Source organism: Enoplosus armatus, chromosome 16, assembly GCF_043641665.1.
Source record: "Enoplosus armatus isolate fEnoArm2 chromosome 16, fEnoArm2.hap1, whole genome shotgun sequence".
Taxonomy (NCBI): domain Eukaryota; kingdom Metazoa; phylum Chordata; class Actinopteri; order Centrarchiformes; family Enoplosidae; genus Enoplosus; species Enoplosus armatus.
Window position 1 is genome coordinate 3,265,412 of NC_092195.1, and position 21,788 is coordinate 3,287,199.

Consider the following 21,788-nt stretch of genomic DNA (forward strand, 5'->3'; position numbering starts at 1 on the left):
GGGGGGTTATTATTAATCTAGGCATCTCCTACCGGGCTGCCACTGTGTGTCACACACACACACACACACATCAGCAGCTGATCCACAGGAGGCAATTCTTCCTGAGACGGCGGAGGAGTTGGGACCCTCCTTTCAGAAGCACTCAGCCATTCTGCTGTGTGCTGTAGCTGGGGCTGGAAGCCTGACCCATTTTTTTCACAAACACAGTGTGGGCCCCCCCCCCCCCCCCCCCCCCCCCCCCCCCCTCGCATCCACAGAGGCAGCAGGATCCAATAGTGAGCAGATCAGGGAAATGGGGGGACCGGGAGTCCTCCATGTTTCGGTTTAGGAAGCCTGGCGGGCGTAATGTTTGTTCCCTGGGACACGCAGAGAGGAGGCTGTTACATGTGCAGGTAGCCAGAACACAGCAATTACACACATCCCACTGAAGTGCTGGAAGGGTAGATCAAGAAATACAGTGACATTTGCTGCTTGTGATGAACGCTGATAAGGTACGGCTGAAAAATCGCCCCTCAGAGTAATGGAACACTGAGCCACAGGGAACACGAAAGCCCTTTTTGTAAACATTGCGCGCAAGACGATACAGTATGTCCTCTGTTACCATGACGCTAAATCTATAGGGCAGTCATGTTTAAGTGTAGTGATAACTTTTATGTAACTGTTGGTTACATAATCACCAACTCAGCTGCTCTCCTCTATTGGAGGCTGCAGGCTGTCTAGAAGTGATTTCAGCCCCCCCCCCCCCCCCCCCCCCTTTTTTGCTCTGCATGTGTGCACTCTGTGTGTGTGCATTGGATGTACTGTAGTAATATGTTGTGTTGTTAAGTCAAAACAAGGGGGCAATTGTGGTCTTTGTCTAAAAGCGGATAGCAAAAATCAATGAGAATATGATATTGGGCAACATTTGTGACCTGTCAAACATGTATATCAAAGCAAGTACAAAAAAAGATTGTGTGATGAAATAAGAAAAGAAAAACACGGAATATAAACACATCACAAACCATCAATTGCTTATTAGGAAGAATACAGTATCAGACAGCAGCACCCTGTGGAACTCTTTTAGTCTTTTAGAAAACGGGGACTGTGGCATTGCTCTCCACTAAACATGGCCGTCACCAAGATAAACGGGTGTATCCTGCAGATGTGACATGACAAAGATAAATGCCTTTCATTTGCCTCCTTATGCTCCATACTCTGGACAAAAAACAACTATCAGCATCTGTATCAGTAAGGCCATGTTCTCAGGGTGCACTTGAAAAGTGTCAGTGAGGTGGAACTGAGGCAGGAGGTCAGTAACAACTAAGCGGGCACAGATGAATCTGCATGTGGCCCAAGACAGGAACAAACACGAGTGATGGTCAAAGTCTCATGTCCCGCTGTGAATAAAAGCCAGTGCAGTGAGTAGTATGCTGACCATAGAGACCAGAAGGTCTGCTTCATGTGCATGTCAAGAGTGTGATAAACAAACAGGATGATTCACAGACTTCAAATATCATAGATTTGCTTGACTGTGATCTCAGCTCACAGGTTTCCTTAAAGCTGCATTCATTGATTTTTTTGGGGGGGTCAAGCTGAAAACACAAAGTTGAAAAGTTGTTGTGGCCAACATATTGACAGATGTGTGTGTTTACACATCCAGCGGACACAGAGTAGTATTAACGTTCTTTTGGAGTCATGTCTGGCCACCCGACAAAGGCCAATAGTCCCCCTTTTAGCTCTTTGATTTGGGCTCCAACAAATCCAAAGTAAAATATCTGGCTCTTTCGCTGCTAAACGCTCCACTGTGTTCACCAGCTAGTCTCCATCTTTGGTTGCATAAGAGTCATTTATCAGAGCTTTTTCACTGAAAACTACTGCAGCTGGAAACCAGGTTCAGAGAGTCAAGTTTGTGGGCAGGAAAACCAAAACAATGAGCTAAAAGAAGGTAAAAACCTCCACAGACCTGAGGGGAACTGTGGAGTTGGGTGATAAGTCTCAGTGGGTTCAGCAACACAAGTGACACCACTTTACACAGCACATAGTCATTTTAACCATTGTTAATATGAAATGTATTGATTAGTGCAACTTTAAGTTTATTGTGGAGAATGCAGTACACATAAGCTATTTGGCTAGCTAGGTAACGGATGCAACTGGATTGTTAACTTATAGTTCTGTCAAGCTGGAAAGTGGTGACCATTCTAGACGCCCACAGCTGGAGAGGGCCCAAATTAAAAGTCCTTGTAAATACATTTTACATCATTTAAAACAAGAGAGGCCTCCACGGGGCCCAGAATTCCTAGCTACACCTTTACATATATACTGCTTTTTCAGTATTGGTTTTTAATGCCATAGCATGTGTCATCTTATGGACCATAAACACCCAGATACAGCATACTACATATAAAGACAGCACTGACCACACCAGAGCCAAGAGTCTAAGCCATGTGTTCATTGATTGTATTATTCATAATGAATGAATATTAAAAAGAGTAGACTTGACTTTTGCATACGGACTAGATATAGAGGACTGATGGATTGATTAAAGAGGACTGGCTCAGTGCTGCTTGCCTTTGCATTTTGAACCTTTAACACCGTAGTGCGAGGTATGGGTGGAAATATTAATATTAATAGTTGACCTATGAGTAAGCAGGTTGCACCCACCTGCTGACCCTTGAGGTCAAAGCGATTGCCCCGGTCAAGATCCAGATCCCCAACCTCAGCTGCCACCCCTCCCTCAGTGGTTTGCGGAAAAGCTGTCCCATTAGCTAATCCCTTGGTCTCTGCATTACTCCTCCCGAATTACCCCTCCCGCCCCACCCACCCCCTTGGTGTCGACCTCCCACTGTCCCGTCGCCTCTGTGTTCATAGTAGTCCTGTTTGGGGTTTTCTCCCTAATGAGGCCCAACAGATGGGGACTCACACCGGCTGAAACCGCAGGCAGGGACAGAGCTGAGACGGATAAACCTTTTTGTTGCAGTGGCTCAGAGAGAACAACAGTGCTCGTCACTGTACAGAAGTATGTCCAGCTATCATTAGAGAGAACGTCGGCCAGTGGCTGATATTGGCTTTAAATGACTGCATTAATAATGCATAACGGCGTTGTGTTGGCTTTGCCTCCTCAGCAATTTTTGAAAGTACACAGCTCTGGCTTAAGACAGCTATTGATTGTCATCCTGTATGAGTAAACGAATCTAATATAATTTTTTGGTGAATTTGGTGAACGTACCCTCAGTTTCCAGTTGTACACCAAGCTCAGGCAACAGTCCTGCAATAAATCCCACCTTCACAAAGGTTATGTCGTTTAAGAGAAGTGTTGATTCAACTTTATGGTCATTTTGGAGGCTGCAGTTTATGTTGTTGTTGAACTGCACTGTGTTATGCTGAGAGTTGTTTCTTATATTTAGTCTTCCCTGATGGAGAAAAAACACCTCGAGGAAACGGACTGTATGTATATCAAGAAAGCACAATAACATAATATGTAATATATCAAATATAGTAAACATAGTTGTCCATTCCTTCATTTAGTTGAATATTATATTACTCGCATGTTTGTGTGTTAATTACAGAGCTGGAGCTGGGTGGTGATTAGCCTAGCTTAGCATAAAGCCTGGAGGCTAGGGGTAATAGCTAGTCTAGCTCTCTCCAGAGTTAAAAAAAAAATGTCTCCTGTGAAGCAAAAGTAAGCAAAAAGCAAAAACATTGTGTCTCGTTTGTTTAATCTGTGCACAATCGGAAATGTAAATTTGTGTTTTTAGCAGGAGATACTAACAACAGTTTACCAATCCGCCTAGTACATCTGTGTAGCATATCAGCTGTAGCGTAGCTTGCCAGTTGGTGAGCCCAGGTTTTAGTATAGGTACAATGATACCACACTGTACCTATGGCAGCTACGTGCATAGGCTCCTAGGCTACGTCGTATGCTATGCCGTGGCTGACGTGCACCTCCTATCAACGATATCAACAGGCGCAATCCCATGCTCAACTAAAAAGCAAAACTTATGCCGTAGGTATCTCCAGTTAGCATCGACTATAAATCCAGCTTCATGCTAAGCTAGGCTAATCACCCCCAGGCTCGGGCTTCGTACTGAATGCGGCATCGATCCTCTCATCTCATCATTTCCCTAAATGTGTCATTGTCTGTTTAAGTGTGAATCATCCCTTCTTGTAGGTAATTGATTACATTTGTCATTTATTAGAATAAGATTATTTTAAAATAGTTTAAACCTTGTTTTTACATATATTGAATATTTTGTTGCCCCTGAATTAAGCCACCCAAGTCCCAATGCATTAGCACATTACTACAATATTTGTTATTCTTGAATGCATGATTAAGGTGGTTTTGCAGGACATCAGATGATAATGGTGTACAGCTTGGGCTTAAGTGTTGCTTTGACTTTTCTTTGTCTCAACTTGTTTTGTATCATGTCACAATGAACGGAACCTTTTTCATGTTTGCCAGGTTGATGCCCTCTCCGGCCAGTGTACAGGATGCTCTGCCATTACTTTGACTTTGCTTTTAAGCAGCATTTTTAAAAATTCAGCTCAAGCTCTCAGACCTCTTAACTTCCGAGTTTTACATCTTTGGTAGATGTTTCTTTGCTGCGAGTGAGAGCCTAACGCTCTGACTTGAAAATGGGAAGCAATCTAGTCTGAAAAGACGATGAAATGTAGACGGTAATACTTTGATGTCTTCCTCCATATTCATGCTTCAGATAAATATTTCATTTTGGTGTTGCCCTGATGTTTCCCAGTAATGCACTGTAGCCGTCCCAGGCACTGCCTATGGTGAAACGAGAGCCCTGCCCACTTGGGAGAGCTTGTTTTCAGCACAGTAAAAGGAGCCTGAGCCCCGGAGCCTGCTTAAGACTTGTGGGGTGGGGTTATTTAAGGGGGGGGGGGGGGGGGGGCAACCGCTGACTGAAACGTGATGCAGGGTGGGGGCATAGATGGGACTACTTGGTGCTGAATCAGGGCTTGCTGCCATCACAGGGCTCCTCTGGGACTATGATGTCGGCCCCAGGACAGAGAGAGGAGGGGAGGCAAACAAAGGGATGAGAAGGACGAGAGGGAGGTGGAGGTGGAGTGGGGGAAACCACAGGGGTGGGGGCACTGACAAAGAAGACCTGCAGAGATGATCCACAGACGGCTGCTGAAGGCCGCAGGCTGGATATCAATGGAGCCGCATTAGAGAGCTGCAAATCAGATTTCTGTCCTCCATGATGATATTAGTTTTATGACTAGAATGATGCTCGTTATTGACTTCTTCTGAGAGACATTTATTTACATGTCACTGGTTGTCCCAAACTTAGACCGCCTCACTCTTGGAAACTGACATGTTTACTGCCAGATTACTTCTGAGGTATGGCGGGAACTCTGTTTGTGTGCTGGTGAGTGATAATCATAATCCCAATCTGGGCGATTAGTGTTATCCCGACATTATCATACCAACATAAACTCGTACAAGCCAGATGTCTGCGTGCGCGGCTCAGTGCGGTTCATCTCGGAGTATTATCCCAGACTGTCCGAGCGTTTTAGTCGCTCTCTGCTCCCAACTCGTAGACATGGCGCTGATCCGTTTAGCCACGCTGCGAGACGAAGAGAACCCCATACAGTGTTCTGTAATCGATCTTATTCAACATTTTTTTTTTATTTTCTGTCACTTTTCATGTGAACAACACGTCCCAAAATGGTTCCTTGGGCACTCAGATCTCAGAGTTTTGATGCCCTGCGAGAGGTGTTTGTTGTTCCTTTTGACGGGGCACTGCAGCCAGTTTAGGGGACATAAAATACAAACAATAAGTGCTACTAGTTCAATGTAGTGCAATGCAGTTGGCAGAGTATAGCTAACAGTAAGTCCACTGACCTATTACTGTGCAATATTTATGAGATGGAACAGGGACAGGGCCAGTCCAATTAAGAGCAGACTTCAGCTGAGAGACGGAGGAGATTCAGGATTTGGGAGCGGGGAAAGTCGGTCCCTTTCATCTGAGTATATTTTTGAGAACATGCTGGAGGAGAGGAGGGCGATGGGACGTTAGAAAGGCCGGCCATGCCAGACCGCAAGAGATAGCACCACATACTGTTTGTGCAAAGTGACTCGGCCTGCGTGAGAACGGGGTCAGGCTGATGCTCGTTTCATCTTACTGGGAAGAGAGAGTGATGCCAAGCTGAGCTGTCTGACAGAGAGCTTATGGAGGGAGAAGAGTTGTACGATCCCACTGTGTGTTTGTGTGTGTGTGTGTGTGTGTGTGTGTGTGTGTGTGTGTGTGTGTGTGATGCCAGGCTTACGCTGCCAGTCTCCGCCCCGTCACTGCTTGGGTGATGTCATATGTCTGCGTGTGTTTACAGCCTTGTGATCCATCATCGCCTGGACAAAGACTGAAGCCATGGCCAAGCTTGGATGCAGTGGAAGGAAGGGAGGAAGAGGGGGAGGCAAATTTTGAAAAAAAAAGAAATCTGATGGGAAATTTACAGAATGACCTAATTTCTAGCACATTCGCTTTTTCAACCCCCCTCATTTCATGACAGTCTTGGTATCTTCCATACTTTGAGGATTAGAACGATGTTGTGGTTACACTTCTTTAACTCGACTTGGCTACTGCTCAGCAGTCTGTTCATAGATTACACAGCGAGAAAGGTCTGATCACGGTCTGTCAACCTGCCTAATTGTCAAGCACCAAGTGCTTTGACCAGATTGTTTACCACCTTACAGTTCATGTTCATTAAAGAATAGGTCTGTCATTGTATATCTGACTTATTGCCATGAAATCCAACTGAAGGACCAAAACCAACAATGTGTTGGTGTTAGTCTCTCGACACTTTCCAACTTTCCTACCCTCTCTGTGACCTGGTGACAAATATATAGTTTCATTTTTACAAAAAGGCCCAGTCATTTACGAAAACAGCTGGGCACTGTAGTTCCTAGCAAACATAACATCAAGCAGGAGGGAACTATTTTCTGCTGCGGATAAATACACGATGAGACACCAGGATTCCTACTGAAGATGGGCCTGAATGCCACAGACAGGCATTGTTGTTGTTTTTTGGTCTTTTCGTGGGATTTGTTGACATTAAGAAAAAAAATGCCTTTAAGTTGATATGAGCAGGTGTGAATATTTTGGTGGTGCACGATAATAAATGCAACGACATAGTCGTGGCTTAGGAGTTGAATTGATGCTCCAGCAGCTCCTGTACCTTGTGTTTCTGCTCTCCCTCTCTCTCTCTTTCTCTGTCACTCTCTCTCTCTCTGTCTCATGTCTTACATCTCTTTTTCTTCTCCATCCTTCCTCCTGAGGCTCCTGTGTGTTGGAAATGGCACGTTGACTTCCACGTGAAGGCTTTTCTATTCGCTGGGCTGCCTGCCTGCCTGCCTGCCTGCCTGCCTGCCTGCCTGCCTGGCATCCCCTCTGTGACCCACGTCTGCACGGCCTCAGTGGCAGTCTTATCACCCACCCTCCCCTCCCTTTCTCTATCTCTGCCCCTCTCTGTCCCTCCCCGTACGCCTCTCTTAACACTGCTGTCTCCTCCACAGCAGCTGGACCACTCACGCAGTGGCCTGGTCGTGGGGGGGGGCAAGTGAGGAAGAAAGAGATAGAGTTTGAAAAGGAGAGAGTACCTAAAGGCTGCAGCTGCGGTTCATTGACTTAGCTTCGATTGATAACAGAGCGTTTGGCTCTAACCTGTCTGTGAGAGGAACCACGTGCATTTCTCTGAGGCAATTACGTGACAATTTCCTCGAGGAAAGCCAATAGCTAACCGCTTATACCACGCTATTCAATTATGTAAGAGGAGCTTTCCTCTCTGCTGCTCTCGCATACTGTGGAATTAGAAACACACTGTCTTGTTATTTTTTGATTTGTAAAAGAGTGAACTGTGAAGAGATTAGTGTTAGCATTTAGGGCTGGCAGTTTGCTACATTCCAACGCTATTTGTAGGTATAGCTTCCACATTGACTTCTTGTCATTTTGGTTTCAGTAGAAAAGGCAACCAATTAGGGCCAACTAAGAACTACAGAGCGGGCGGGTGGGGTAATATTCAGAAAAAAAACCCCCCTCAGGTTTCTGAGATTAAAGTGATACATTTACGAGGAGAAAACATGGATATTCTCTGAGATTAAAGTGGTAAATGTACGAGAAAAATCGCACAAATTTACAAGAAAAAAACATGTCTTCGCTTTTCCTATCCTCTATTATAATAATTAAAAACAAGAAAGGTCACATTTGCACTCGCTCGCAGCTTAAAGGGCCTCACACCGTACCCACTTGACATCATGCATATGCCCCCTGTCCTCATTGCAGCCAAAGCCTTCAAATCAGTTCTTCCCCTTCCCCTCACGCTCTTAAAAAGCATGACTGCATACAATAAGGCCCAAGCTTCTCTCAAGGCCAGGTTACCCTAGCAACAAGTTACGCAGAAACAGTCTGGGGCGACGGCGCTACCTCAGAGGAGAGGAGCGTGCCTGAGAGTGGAGGTGGAGACTAACAGGGATATTTCAGCAGAAAAACAATAGGTCTCAAATGGATTACACGTTTGTGTTTAGCTTGAATAAACGACCAATATTAATACATAAACGTACCATGTGCAGTTAGATCCATTGCTATGTGTTTAATATATAATGTTTCTGTTACATAAGCTCACAAACATAATGTATTACGCACAAGTGCTTGAATGTGATGGTGTCTGCAGAGAGACAAAGAGCCCTTGGGTGTAGCGATGGTCTCATCTCCTGTCAGCAGGGATGCTGGGACGCAGCCAGACAACCAGCCAGACAACCAGCCTGCAGGATCACAAAGGTTCACCCATGGCTGCCAAACACATTCTGTTCACACGCACCCCTCGTTATTAACCTCCACCTCCACAGGTTAGGAGCAGTATTTGAGACGATCAAACCAAATCTCATTCAAAAAAGGACACATTTTCGTCGAATCTCTCTCGTCTGACCACCGAGACAGCACTGGGTGTGTCCAAGTCAAACTCCTTACTGGGTTTAAAACTGAAAGTTGTGTGCAGGAATGTGGTGCAAGAACCTCCAGATCACGATTTTAGTCACCATATCTATGTAACTTAAGGCATTTGTATAAATATTGTTGTAAAAATGGTAATTCAGCCATTTTCTTTGTACCAGACATAACAAAGAAATTCTCCTTTCGTTGTAGGCGCATGATGTGTGGTGAATGATAATTTAGTGACTGTCTCCATCTGCTGTACACCCACAGGAACTGCTGCATTATGTAACAGGAGCGTACTAACATGGCCCTTCTGGAAGGAATAGAAATATGGCATGTCTTGCCGTGTGCACCCTTCAAGTGCACCTTATACGCTGTTGCTTTACGCTTCAGGAGATTTTCAAGTTTCAAGTGCCTGGTGGCTGTAATCAAATGGAACAGAGCTGTGTAGTACTTAGCAGTTGAGGCAAACGTAGAAAAGTGTCTACTTTGTTGTTGTTATTTAATCTGTCAAAGGCTTACATTACCACCACCACCATTACTATTATAGCTACATGAGCTACATCATGAAAAACTCAGGCTTTGCTCTTGTGTATACTGATTTAGTTGACCATGCTGTGTTGTCGACCTGTAGTTACATTTGCAGCAGCAGTAGCAGGCAGCATAGCATTGATACTGTATAACATGAAATGTGCATGACCTCTGCTCTATTGCAAAAACAAAGGCTGTCTGATCAGCTGATTCAGGCAGAATAAGTTAATATTCAATAATCACTTGTAATAAACAGAAAAAAAGAAATTCCATTGACACCCAAATGCAAAACTGCTGTGGAGTGTGAACGTGAAAGCTACAGAGCAAACAAATTCAAAATGGTTCGTCCTCTGAGACCATGTCACCCTGTCTATATTGAGATATCTTGGGTTCAAAGTTAATGTTTTGGCCTGACGTTGGCGCTACAGAAAGACTCACGGAGAGTCCGAACTGAAAAGGAGTCATGCTGTGGGGAGCATGAAGCCTTTTATGGCAGTTTATCCTTTAGATCCTTTAGAAACTTCTTGCGTATAACTGACACTTTATGCAAAGTCCTTGCACTCCATTAAGTCACATAGACAGGAACCAAAAAATCCGGCACACTGTCAATCCCTTGTACTCCAAATCCATGGATTATGAATTTTACCTCATTTACCTGATGGAACCATGGACTCGTTAATCTTATCTGATGAAGGTCTGAGGACCGAGACAACGTAAATAAAGTGAGTAGAAGTGATCAGATCTTTTTGTTTCTTTCAATTGTGTAGAAGTGGAACATTTGGCCTGATGGTGGTGCTTTGACCCAACGGCTGCATGAGAGGAAAGGTCAGCGAGGTCAGCAGAAGTATAAGCAATCCTCCATTGACATCCATATCAAATTGCGTGACAATCTGGCCAGGATATCTTGCTTTCACAGTGCTGCATGTTGGACAGACTAGTCCTTCAGCGTTAGGCCCCTTCGCTTGTGGAGCTCAAACTGTATGTCACTATCATAACAAGAAAATCTTTAGTTCTCCGCACTTTCTTCTTCCTTGTGAAAACCTGGTGCATTACCCACGATGCAACTCGACCGCCAACAGTTTGGTCAGAGAGTCGGATGTGTTATGCTAGTAGCGGCTAATGTAGCCTCTAGCAGAGATGAGGAGCGGGCTACAGATGTCTGGAAAGCTCACTTTTTTCAAACGCCACATCCCCAGATATTTATTTCATTTTCAAGCTTGTACTCTTCAGACCCAACCGCAAGACCAGTGACATCACTTGAATCAGTGGCTTTGCCTCTAAGTTTGCCTTTAACTTTGGCTGACAAGTCTTGATGCTCTATCACGCAGAACTCATTCTCTCTGCAACAAAATGAGTTTGCAACGGTGACGGCTACTATGAATGAATCTGGGGAATCGTCAGCTGCTGGTACATGTAGACAAACATTGTCTACGGCCATGCTAGCAGCTCTGTGAGGCTGTGCTCAGTACGGTGGTGCTTTTGAGCTAAATGCTAATGTCAGTATGTTCTCATGCACACTATGACCACGTAAACATGCCGATAGTGTTTACCATGGGCATCTTGGTTTAGCGTGTTGGCATGCTAATCAGTGCTAATCAGCACTAAACACAAAGTACAATGAAAGCTGCAAGCAGCGATGAACGGGCTCAACGGAATGATGATTGTCACGCAAGGCTTATGTTGCCAGTAGGTGGCGCCATGACCGTGATTCATGAATGGCACATAGGCGTGACTGGGCGTGGTCCGTCAATAAGCATGTGAAGTTTGAGGCTGATCGGTTGAAACATTGCTGAGTTATTCCCACTTCCTGTTTGGCGTGCCGTCATGCGTCCGCCATGGTGACGGCATATCAACAGATCATGTGAATCAAATGATTTTTTTCACATATGGCTTGCTTCCTGTTGCCAGTTGGTGGCGCTATGACTAATACTCAATGCGCTCAGTCCTCCTCAGGCCTGTGTCAAGTTTGATGCATATTGGACAATGTGCAGTCAAGTTACAACTGCTTCCTGTGTCCACTAGGTGGCGCTAGAGAACACACACTAATTGTATGTGATGCAAATTTCATGTAAATCCAAGAGGCTTTTTCTCGGCATGATACACCTGCCTACCAAATTTCATGCATCTAGGTGAAAAATATTGCAAGAGACCCATAAAATATCAAATTTTTCACCATTTCTGATGTGTGTTTCATGACTTTTTGATCATGCTTATGCCCTCAGAGAGGCAATTCATTGGGGGGGGGGGGGGGTCCCTAGTAAGATTAGTTTTACTGATATTTAGTAAACCAAAGTATTGAACTTTTAACTGCCGGTGGCCTGGATGAAAAGTCAGGAGATCAACAATGCCAGTGGGCTTTATCCTCTGGGGAACATTAATATCTGTACAAATCGCCATGGCAATCAAGGTTTCAAGGGTTGTTGAGCTATTTGAGTCTGATCCAAAGTGGTGTAGTGACCTTGTGCTCCACAGAGCCCTGTCTTTAGTGTGGCTGAAAACACTAAATACTAAATCATGTCATAATCATTTAAATATTATCCTTGTTTCCAACATGCAGTATGTATGCCAAAATGTAAAAGGTCACCCACTTAAACTGAGGGCCTTTCATAGAAATGACTCTATTCAACACACAGGTGTATATGTAAAGCTTGTGGGTTTAATATGGCAATTTTCACCACCAGATAGAATCAACATAGGGGATCCAATCCAGCAAGTCAAATATATGCACCCCTTTGAGATCAGGACACTACAAAATACACCTCTGATTCATCACCCCCCCCCCCCCCCCCCTCCACAAAGTGTCAGATAGGCCATAGACACTTTCTCATCAGTATTAGTAGTAGTACAGAATTAAAACAGAGGCTGGGCAGCAGCACACCAGGCTTTCCTTGTTGCATTTGTGAAACATCCACGTAAAGACACAGCCATCGGCAAAACATCTTCAAAAAGAGACAATTACGGAACATCATTTCTTCGTGGGTACAGCGTGTGAATTAAGTCTGGTAATCATACAGGCAGCATGTATGACAATTATACTACAATACAGTACAGTATATATACAGTAGCAGTGAGTGGCTAGCCGACAAATGTGCACTCTCGCTGTGTTTCTGCCCCCTCCCTCTTGCATCCTATTCACAGCTCTGCTTATGTGTTGATGAGTGTGAACAGACTTCTTCTCCGTTGCGGAGAGAGCGTGCTGCCGTTTTCGGCGCTCGAAACACATTGCGGCGGTGGTGTTGCTTGATGCTTGCTCCCGTGCCCAGTCAGCGGGCATATGCTGCCGTCGCTATAAGAAGCCACGTGCGAGCAGCCTCGCGCTGCAAAGAAGAAAGAAAAACAAAAAAAAAAGCCCTGCTGGAGTTTACACAAAACTGACTGAACGCTTTTCCTGACAGTGTACAGTAGGAGTGTAGGATCTGCAGATGCAGGTCTGCAGAATGTTACAAAAGTGTGTTTTTTCTCTCTTTTTTTTTTCATTTACAGTTCAAGCAGTAAAGAGGTGTTATGATACCTCCTATTAAAACAGGAAATATCCGTAGCCCAAAAGAGTCGATAACAGTACTTCACAGAGAAAGAACACAACACAGGTTTTCGGTTGTGAACTGCCACTAGGCACATTTTCAGTTTGAAAAATGAAGAGACTTTTAAAAGCAGCCTTGAGCGGGGAAAAAAAAACAAAGGAAATCTCTGACTTTTCTCAGTATTATAATGAAGCAGTGTGAATGTTGCTGGCAGTGGGACACTATTCTCTAAAGGAATGTCTCAAGATATGGACGGCTCCATCTTATCGCCTCGCGCCACCTTAAAAAAACAAACAAATGGATCAAATCCCTGGTCGTTGTTGCTAGGATCAAAACAGTCTTGTGATGTGAGGGGTAAAACGTGTACATTTACAACGTAGATATACTGTACAACAGCCTCACATTTGAAAACATACAGTAGATCATACACGTTTAGTGTAAAAGAATGAGTGAGCAAGACCACACAAAGAATTCCCGGTTCTCTTAAATCTACAGTTTTCTTATGTCACAGGTGCCATTTTGCATCCAGCTGGATTAAAAAGCTTTGAGCCACTGCAGGCTGCTATCAAACTCCCTCCTACTAATGCCAATGTAAAATAACACACACCAATATAAAACAAAAATCAGCAGGAAATGCAAGGGAATGGTACACATTACAGTTTGACTATGAGTTTGTTTTTTTCTTCTTTTCTTTAGTTTTAAATAAATCATACAAAAATAGTAGTGTACAGTGTACAATCTGTCATGGTCCCTTTGATTCTCAGTGGAGCATCTGCGGCGAGTGTGTAACTCACCTATGCACACACACACACACACGCACGCACACTCACTGGTTCATAACTAAGTGACGTCTGACTCGTTTCAGATAGTGCTGAGTGCCAAACAGTCCTAAGCTCCTGGCTTCAGTCCTTGGGGAGTCGGTCCGTCAATCTCCCTCCGTGGCTCAGCTGCTTCGCAAACAGACTGACTCTCCACAGATAATCACTCTTTCGCCCTCTATCTCGCTCCTCATCCCGTCTCTCAGGTTATCTTTGCAGGTCTCCGGGGGAGGTAAATAAACGAGTCCCTACGATCCCTCTTTCCCCTCTGAGCTCTCTGGCGGCGCTGGAGGCTCCTCCGCCGTGGGTGACTGGGCCCCTCCCGGACCATCTGCACACAAACCCAAAAAACACAAAGCATGTTGCAGTCGCTTTCAAGGGCAAAGAGAAAGAGTTACACGCCCAAGCTATTGCTGATCAATACCAATGACCTAATGATAATTATGGGTCTAAACTTGGCACGCCGGGTAGCCACACTGATGCCAGAGTCGTGAGGAATGACTGAGGGTGATTCTGGCGTGGAATTGGCAAGTTATAGCGATTCCCACGTGGCAATCGTAGCCCAAAAAGCTGGCCCGAATGCTTCTAACTGGAGCTGATCCTCAAGTCTTCAGCCCCAAAACTTCAAAAAAGTTAGACTAAAGTTCATGGCAGGCAAGTACTCTAGCAAGACTGACAGATTTTGAACTGTGCATTATATCAGGACTGGCTCTACAAATTCAGTTTACAAGTTGATTACAGGTTGAGTTGGCCTTGTTGTGCTCATTATGGTAATAATGAAAAAAGGGAACGTGTACTTTACCTTTGAGGGACAGCTCAGCCAGCTTAAGAGGCAGGTCACCAGGGTTTACGCCCGCAGGAGAGCCCAGGATGTCAGGCAGGGCATTTCTCCTCCCCGAGCGCCCCGAGGAGGCAAAGTCCAACACTGGCTCTACTTCCGTCATCTCAGGACCCCTCTGTGACGAAAAGAGGGACACGGTACGCTGTTACATTTATGCCGGTCCTTGAAAAGTGCCCCCCTGGTTTGTTACAATGTGAAAATGAGATTAAAGGACAGAGTGTCATGTTTTATAAATAACATCGCAATTAATTTAGCCAATATCTTTCTGTGCTAACATGCCGTGGAAACTGACTATATTTCAATATAAATGAAAGTTCCGTGATATTAGCTGAATTATCATTAGCTGCACATTAGCTTGTTTGTTAGCTATGTTTGTTAGTTAGCTAGCTCTTGCTAATGGGTCTGTGAGACAGTTAGCTAATAGCAAAGGAAACACAACTGTAGCGGTTACAGCACCACACACATTGGCACAAATGACATGGGGCTCAGGGTGTTTAACTCATAGCCAATAGTTAGCATGCATGGGAAAACCCAGTAAAGCAACAAACATGTGAAGGAAACATCATGTTAACATCGTTGATAGGATATTAGCTGACAAGTTACAATGTTATTGAATTGTTTGCTTGGTTCGTCCGTACGACTAACTACTGTAGTTAGAGCTAGCTAACAGGTCGCCCGGACGGCTGGATAGCTAATAGCAAAAGAAGCAGCCTTGTTGTAATGTTGAATAAATAATAATGATGTGCATTTTAGCCTGATGTATAACAGATTCACTGACATTACATGAGGCTCAGGGTCTCATTTCTATGACTGACTGAAATAAGGGTGCTTTTGTCTTGTTAGCATGTATAGGGAAAACCCCTGTACAGTACAGTAGCTAAGTTCTACTCCAAGTACATTTTAACTGAGTCGATGTTAATGGTTGAGGTCATTTTAATGGCACTCTAATGATATTACATTTGAAATGCTTGATATGAGCAACTTTGAGTAATACAGAGCACAGCAGTGGCCATTTATCTTGACATATCTCAGAAAACAAAATGCAGCTAATCTGTTTTGTGATTTGAGCGTCAAGAGAAAAGATTTATCATTGGAGCGGAGGATGTGTCTGTCTGGTCTCATGGCAACCAGCAGCTGGGGAGCCAGCTCTAGGCTACACTGGTGACAGGCAGAATTACATCCCTTGTCTCACACACACACACACACACACAAATACAGCGAGCTGCTGTTGCCATGGCAACAATACAGAAAAAGCACCACTGGCAGGTAAACATATGACTAAAATCCATCCTCTCACTATCTCCCTTTCTCTCCCCAGTCTCCCCCTTTTGTTGTGTCGCCTCGCTTTAAATAACCATACCATTCTGTGGAGCAAAATCCCATTCCCCATCGCTCCCTCTCTACAAAGGAATGACATCTGAGTTAATGCGTACTTGCAGCTGTAAACTCGCACACACACACACACACACACGCAGTCTAAATCTCCAGGAAAAGGGCCACAGGTTGCCCATCTGTTAGCCTTGAGCACTATTGTAGCTCAGCCATTGAGCTCGTACGAGCCACAGTAGTGCATTGTGGCCTATTTTAAAAATCGAATTCCATGAGCATAAACATATTTCCTCAGACGCTTTCACATCATCACATGTTGACAACTAAGCCCATGACTCGGCACATAGAGGGGGGCAAACGCAGTGGAACGGTAGCTTTTGTGTGGCTTTGTTTGATTAAAGGTGATGGATGTAGCATTTTTGAACCTCACTATATAATTATCAAATGAATTGTTCTACCTACGATCACCGTAAATGATTGATAGCCTTTATTCAACAGCAGAAATAATATTAGTGTTTTAAAAATCTATAACCACATTACCCATAAAGCGTATGTCCACCCCCCCCCCTCCCCCCTCAGTGTCCTTGGCTGTACTGTATAAGATAAACATACAGTAAGATACTAATAATTAATGCAGTAATGATTTATTGATGACAAATGCTGTTGCATATTTGATGTTGTGCCCTGTCGAACACCCTTATAAGAGTCCAATCAATAATAATAATAATTAGCTTTATTTGTATAACACTTTTCATACAAAACATGCAGCTCAAAGTGCTTTACATTTAAAAAGGAATAAAATCAGGAAACTATATATATTTATATATGATATATGATATCATATATATGAAAAAAATCTAAGTTTGATGACTCTGAAATAACATGTTAACTGCAACTAATGTCACTGTACAGTTCCATTTTACAACAAACAGCCTTCCATTTGTGCTTCCAAACATTACTTCCTTACGCTAGTTTACTCCGTTTTTTATTGGGTTTTTTTTAATGCACTTTCTCAATTTGTGCAAAAAGAATAAATTGTTAGATCATTTGAGGTTTGAGTGGAGCTCAGGGCGTGGCCTCGATGTCCTCTACAACCACTCCAATGCCAGGTGCTCTCTAGTGAACCATTCTGTAGTTGCAGTACTAAACTTGGCTTTACTGTCGGTGTTCCGGGAAGCCAGAATATTGTTCCAGTTTTCCTTCTCTGGCCTCGAATGTCAAAGCTGCTCTCCTGGATCAGAGGCCACAGCTCAACCGACAATAGGAGTCTTATCAGGGCTAACTCAGGAACAACAGGCTAAACCAGGACACTTCGCACGGCTCGCCTCTCCCTCCTGCTTCAGTCTGTCTGGCAGGCTCGTCAGGCTGAACAACTGGTCATCAATGTAAAGCTAGGATTTGTCTGTTAATACGGATAATTAAAACTAGACCTGACTGAAATATTGACTTGCTGTAATGTCAGGTCCATATTGACCCTCTGTTTCATACCAGATACTGGCCACAATCATCCACTGCTAATGTGACAGCTTTCCAGTGCGATGAGGGAGCAGCTTCAGGATTTTTAGAGTGGAAGATGCCTCAGTCCACCTTAAGAAGCTGTTTCCCCTGCTAAAACGTGTTGTTAGCCTTGTTTTAGCAGTCAGCAATGATTTAGTTGTAGCTTCGAGGTATTCCCTCTATGTAATATATTGCGCAAATATGAACAAAACATACAAAACATTGGCTTTCAGTAGCCTGGATCCGGAACTATCAGTGTCAGTAACAGCCTCCACCTAATTAGAACATCTGTTTGGTAACTTTCATTAAGCCGTCGGATTAAACATTGAACAGGCAGTGACCCATCATCTGAACAGGTTTATTTTAGTTGATAATCCAACAACAGTTTAGATGGGATTATCTTGTCAAGAAAATTGACCTAGATACGGTGATGCCCGCGCCGGCTCAGTCAGATACAGGAACAAGCCGCAGGTATGTTACGCAACAAGGTAGAGTTATAAAAGCCTTTTGACTGAAGAACTGTCAGAGGTCAAGGGTTGTTTACAGAGATGGTGGAAAGACAAGAGAACAAAAAAAGGCAATCTTTCTTCTCTTCTTTCATACTGCAAACATGTGAGAACTCATTAATGCCGCAAATTGCTACCTGGGCTATTTCTAAACACAGTGACCTCTGTAATTTAGCAGCAAATTACACAGTGCGCACTTTAAACATCCTCTATCTTGCAGGGCCACTATGTAAATAACAATGCAGCTAAAAGTATCCTGTCATATCTTGTCAGTTGGACAAATGATAAAAAAGAAGCCCTTTCATCCATGTCTTGTGTGTTTAACAGAAGAAGCCTGTTGTGTCTCTGAACTTGAACAGCCCATCACATTCAATCCAATGTTGGAGGGTAATTTTGACCACAACAGCACGGGGCCTTGTCTCCGATCAAACCTCACAGTGCCTCACAACGCAGACGAGGGCGGCTCTATTCAGAGGAAGCCCTTGCTGGCTTTTGGAGAGAGCGCCCTGCTTTTTCTAAATGGAAATACCAAGTCCAAGGTCCAAGGTCTCCGCAGACACTGACAGTGAATGGAGGCTTTCAGCACCACGGACAGAGCAAGAGAAAGAGAGCGGCAAACAGAAAGAGATGCTGAGAGCTCGATAACTTAAGACTTTGCGCATCAATGCAACCAACCGCCGACATATTGCCCCTTCTGTTGTGTGTAGAAAAATGTCAAAACCAAACTCTATTCAAGAACCTGGCAAGTGAATATTCCTTTGGTATCGACAAATGCTTCACATTTTGTAGAACTGGACTGGTGACCTTTCAGAAACAGTCAGGATCCACTCCTCAATTCAGCACACAACTAAAACCCCATGAAGCCCTTACGACAACTTTTAGAACTGGTTTGGTAGTCAACTTCTGCCACCAAGACACACTATGTAGAACAGCAGCAATATGCTAATAGTTAATAGTTCTTGATCATTTCGAAAAGACCAAAGTGAGTGCATGTAATAATTTGGCAATACTGACGCCAATACATGGGTTTTAGTACCAAAACCGAAATGTGGTTTTCTTTTAACAAAATTAGCCACGGTTCTCAAATGTTAATTGTTGTCTAAACACAAGCAAATTCATTTAAATTAAATCGGAAACTTTCTGATCAAAGAATTAGTAAAGAATAGTACAAATCTGACCAGCCAATTCCAGCCTTTTGATACTTGACAGAAACATTTTGGTTTGTACCAAAAAAGTATTGATGTTCGATACCTAGCCCTCATAACAATTCATTGTTACGTGATATTATTAATACTCTTGATTCCTAGAGAATCAGCCAGCCAGCCGGCCACCTGGAGGCAGCACAACAAGCTGTAAACACAACCAAAGTTTAAATAACAGCTGGTATATTATCAGTTGATAGCTAACCTGCTAGCAAACCGTTAATCATTTACACATCCAGCAGACACGGAGCAACATTAGCATTTATTTGGAGCCGTGTTTCTGCCCACCTGATCAACGTGAGTCCAATATTCACTCTCCTTTCAGCTCTGCTTTGGTCTCCACCAACTCCTGAGAACAAATCTGTCTCTTTAGCTGCTAATTGCACCATTATATTCACTAGCTAGCAGCTAACAGGTGCTGAGCAGGTTGGTGTACAGTGATTTTATCAGAACCTTTTCTTCCTGCTGCGGCTGAAGATGACCCAGGAGAAAACTGTGAGAGTGAACAAAAACAGTATGGATGTGATACCAAAACAATGAGCCAAAAACACAGCAGTCACACGCTCATTTGATCCATTTTTCTTCACATAAGAATATTGATTCAAGCAGCTTCAACGTTTTGTTGTTAAGTGCAGCAGTTGCTTTTATTTAGTAAACCGTTCCATTATGCTTTCTTAAATTTCCCGACATAAATAATAATTATTATGATTTGTTTTTTCTAAATTGTAAAGCTGATTTGAACAAAATAACCTTAAGAAACTCGCAAAATACATCTGTAATCAGCTACAATATCAAAACTATAATACGGGTCATTTCTGACACATGGATGGCTCTGTTGCATAAAAGAAGCTTTTAAGGATCTGCCTGCTGTACAAAACAAAAGCATGAATTAAGGTGCTTGAAAATGTCATGTCCATTACAGTCAGTGGTTATGTCAGAATAAATGTGACATGTTTTCTGCATTCTCATCTCCTTGAGGGACTGCAGACACTTGGAAACAGTGTTGTGTTTAGCAATAAACCAGGACAAAGAGCCGACAAAACCACTCTCCAAAATGGGTCAGGAAAACTCCGATGTCTGATTCTCATGCCTCAAAAGAAATTACACTTTTTACAAAAACCCATGACTGGAAAATGCACAAAATGAAATGCACAATCTCAGGCAACTCCTTGTTTTTGCTGGATTGGAAATGTATCGGATCGTGACACCAGCAAAACATATTGAATCAAACCATAAATCCTGTGATTTTGTTTTTTACCTTTACGCCTGTGTGCAAGGTGTGCATGTAGGCTGATAATCACGGAGAGTTCGGGGTGACCATCTCTCTAGGGTTATACCGATAGCCTATTGCTTGCTCACAGATTTGCAAATATATATTGTTTTAAATCATATTGTGCACTGACTAAAAAGACTCTCCACTGTACCACATGACACTGTAATCTGCTCAAAACAATATAGTTCTTTTCAGGAAACGTCTTGCAAAATGCCAGAAAATTAAGTGTTTCATAGGTTGTTTAAATGAAATAGTACTTCCGCTTTTCTTAAATTTGTTTAAAATGGTCATAAACTGTCTATCCATATAAAATACTCGTACAAAATATAAGCAACAGCATTGGCAGCTTCAGTACAAAGATATCAGCGCTGGCCTTTAAAACGCCATATCCGTCAAAGCTTTGTTCTCTCCAAACAAGAGACAATGATGGATATCAGTTCTCCGAGCCAAGCAGCCTGGCCCTGCCCGCTGCCCGAGGCTGACCTCTATTCTGCTTCTCATCAGCCCAACACTCGCAGTGTGACAGCCTCAGAGAAGCAGCCACAGTCGCCGCACACGCCACAGCTTCACTATAGTCCATACATCACAAATCAGTGCATGTAACACATGAACTGGCAATGATTGAATTAGCCATTGTTGCATTTTCCAGTCATGTATGGCATCATTTAGAGAGACGTTAAATTACAAATTGGCAAATTGTATACGTCCATCCCGAGTGTGTTGCGACTGTACCCCCTCCTATAGTCATGGCATTAGTCAGTAAGACTGTGGGGGTTTCAGGTCAGAAAACGGCCTGCCCGCCTCGACGAAGAACTGCAGGAGAAATGATGTTTACACAGCCGGCGCAGACACGAGAACTTTCAGATGAATAAATAATGCCTGGGATTAAGTCCCTCGCTATTTTTAGTCCCTCATACCCTGTGATTATTTCCTGTCCTTCTCCCCACTTTTTTCACTGTTATCCTAAAGCTTAACATGCTCTAGCTGCCATGGAAACTGCACCATTGTTAAAGGCAGCTATATAGTGGAGGAGGGGAGCCAAGGAAGAAGCCGACTATCTTTATACTGCATTGTCTTTTTTATTCTGCTCGTGGAGATGTGTTTTGTTATCAGAACGTCAGATTTGATGTTTGACATGGGATAGTCGCCGCAGGTATGAGCAAAGAAAATAATGCGCACTAAAAACTGCTTCGAATGTGGTACGTAGGAATGTATCATTAAATAAATCACTATGAAATCTGATTAAATAGAGAAGGATTGATGGAAAATGCAGCATTTATATCAAATATAACAAGATGGGAGGTGCAGTGCAAAACTATCAAGTTCTATGCAAAATACAGCATCGG

The 21,788-nt window shown here is 43.5% G+C and overlaps 1 protein-coding gene across 1 annotated transcript; it reads right to left on the minus strand.

The window, feature by feature from the left end:
* Positions 1–14,042: 14,042 nt before the first annotated feature.
* pkib (protein kinase (cAMP-dependent, catalytic) inhibitor beta) lies at positions 14,043–21,301 on the minus strand. Its single transcript, XM_070922373.1, has 3 exons — positions 21,293–21,301; positions 14,597–14,738; positions 14,043–14,125 (listed from the first exon to the last, which is right to left on the minus strand). Exons 2-3 carry the CDS (start codon positions 14,736–14,738, stop codon positions 14,043–14,045), a joined length of 225 nt encoding a protein of 74 aa, XP_070778474.1. The 5' UTR covers positions 21,293–21,301.
* Positions 21,302–21,788: the final 487 nt, after the last annotated feature.

Coding starts and splice junctions, on each gene's coding strand:
- pkib (XM_070922373.1), bottom strand. CDS start 14,738: ATGACGGAAGTAGAGCCAGTGTTGGACTTTGCCTCCTCGGGGCGCTCG. Junction 14,126..14,596: donor GGCTGAGCTGTCCCTCAAAG/GTAAAGTACACG, acceptor GTTTGTGTGCAG/ATGGTCCGGGAGGGGCCCAG.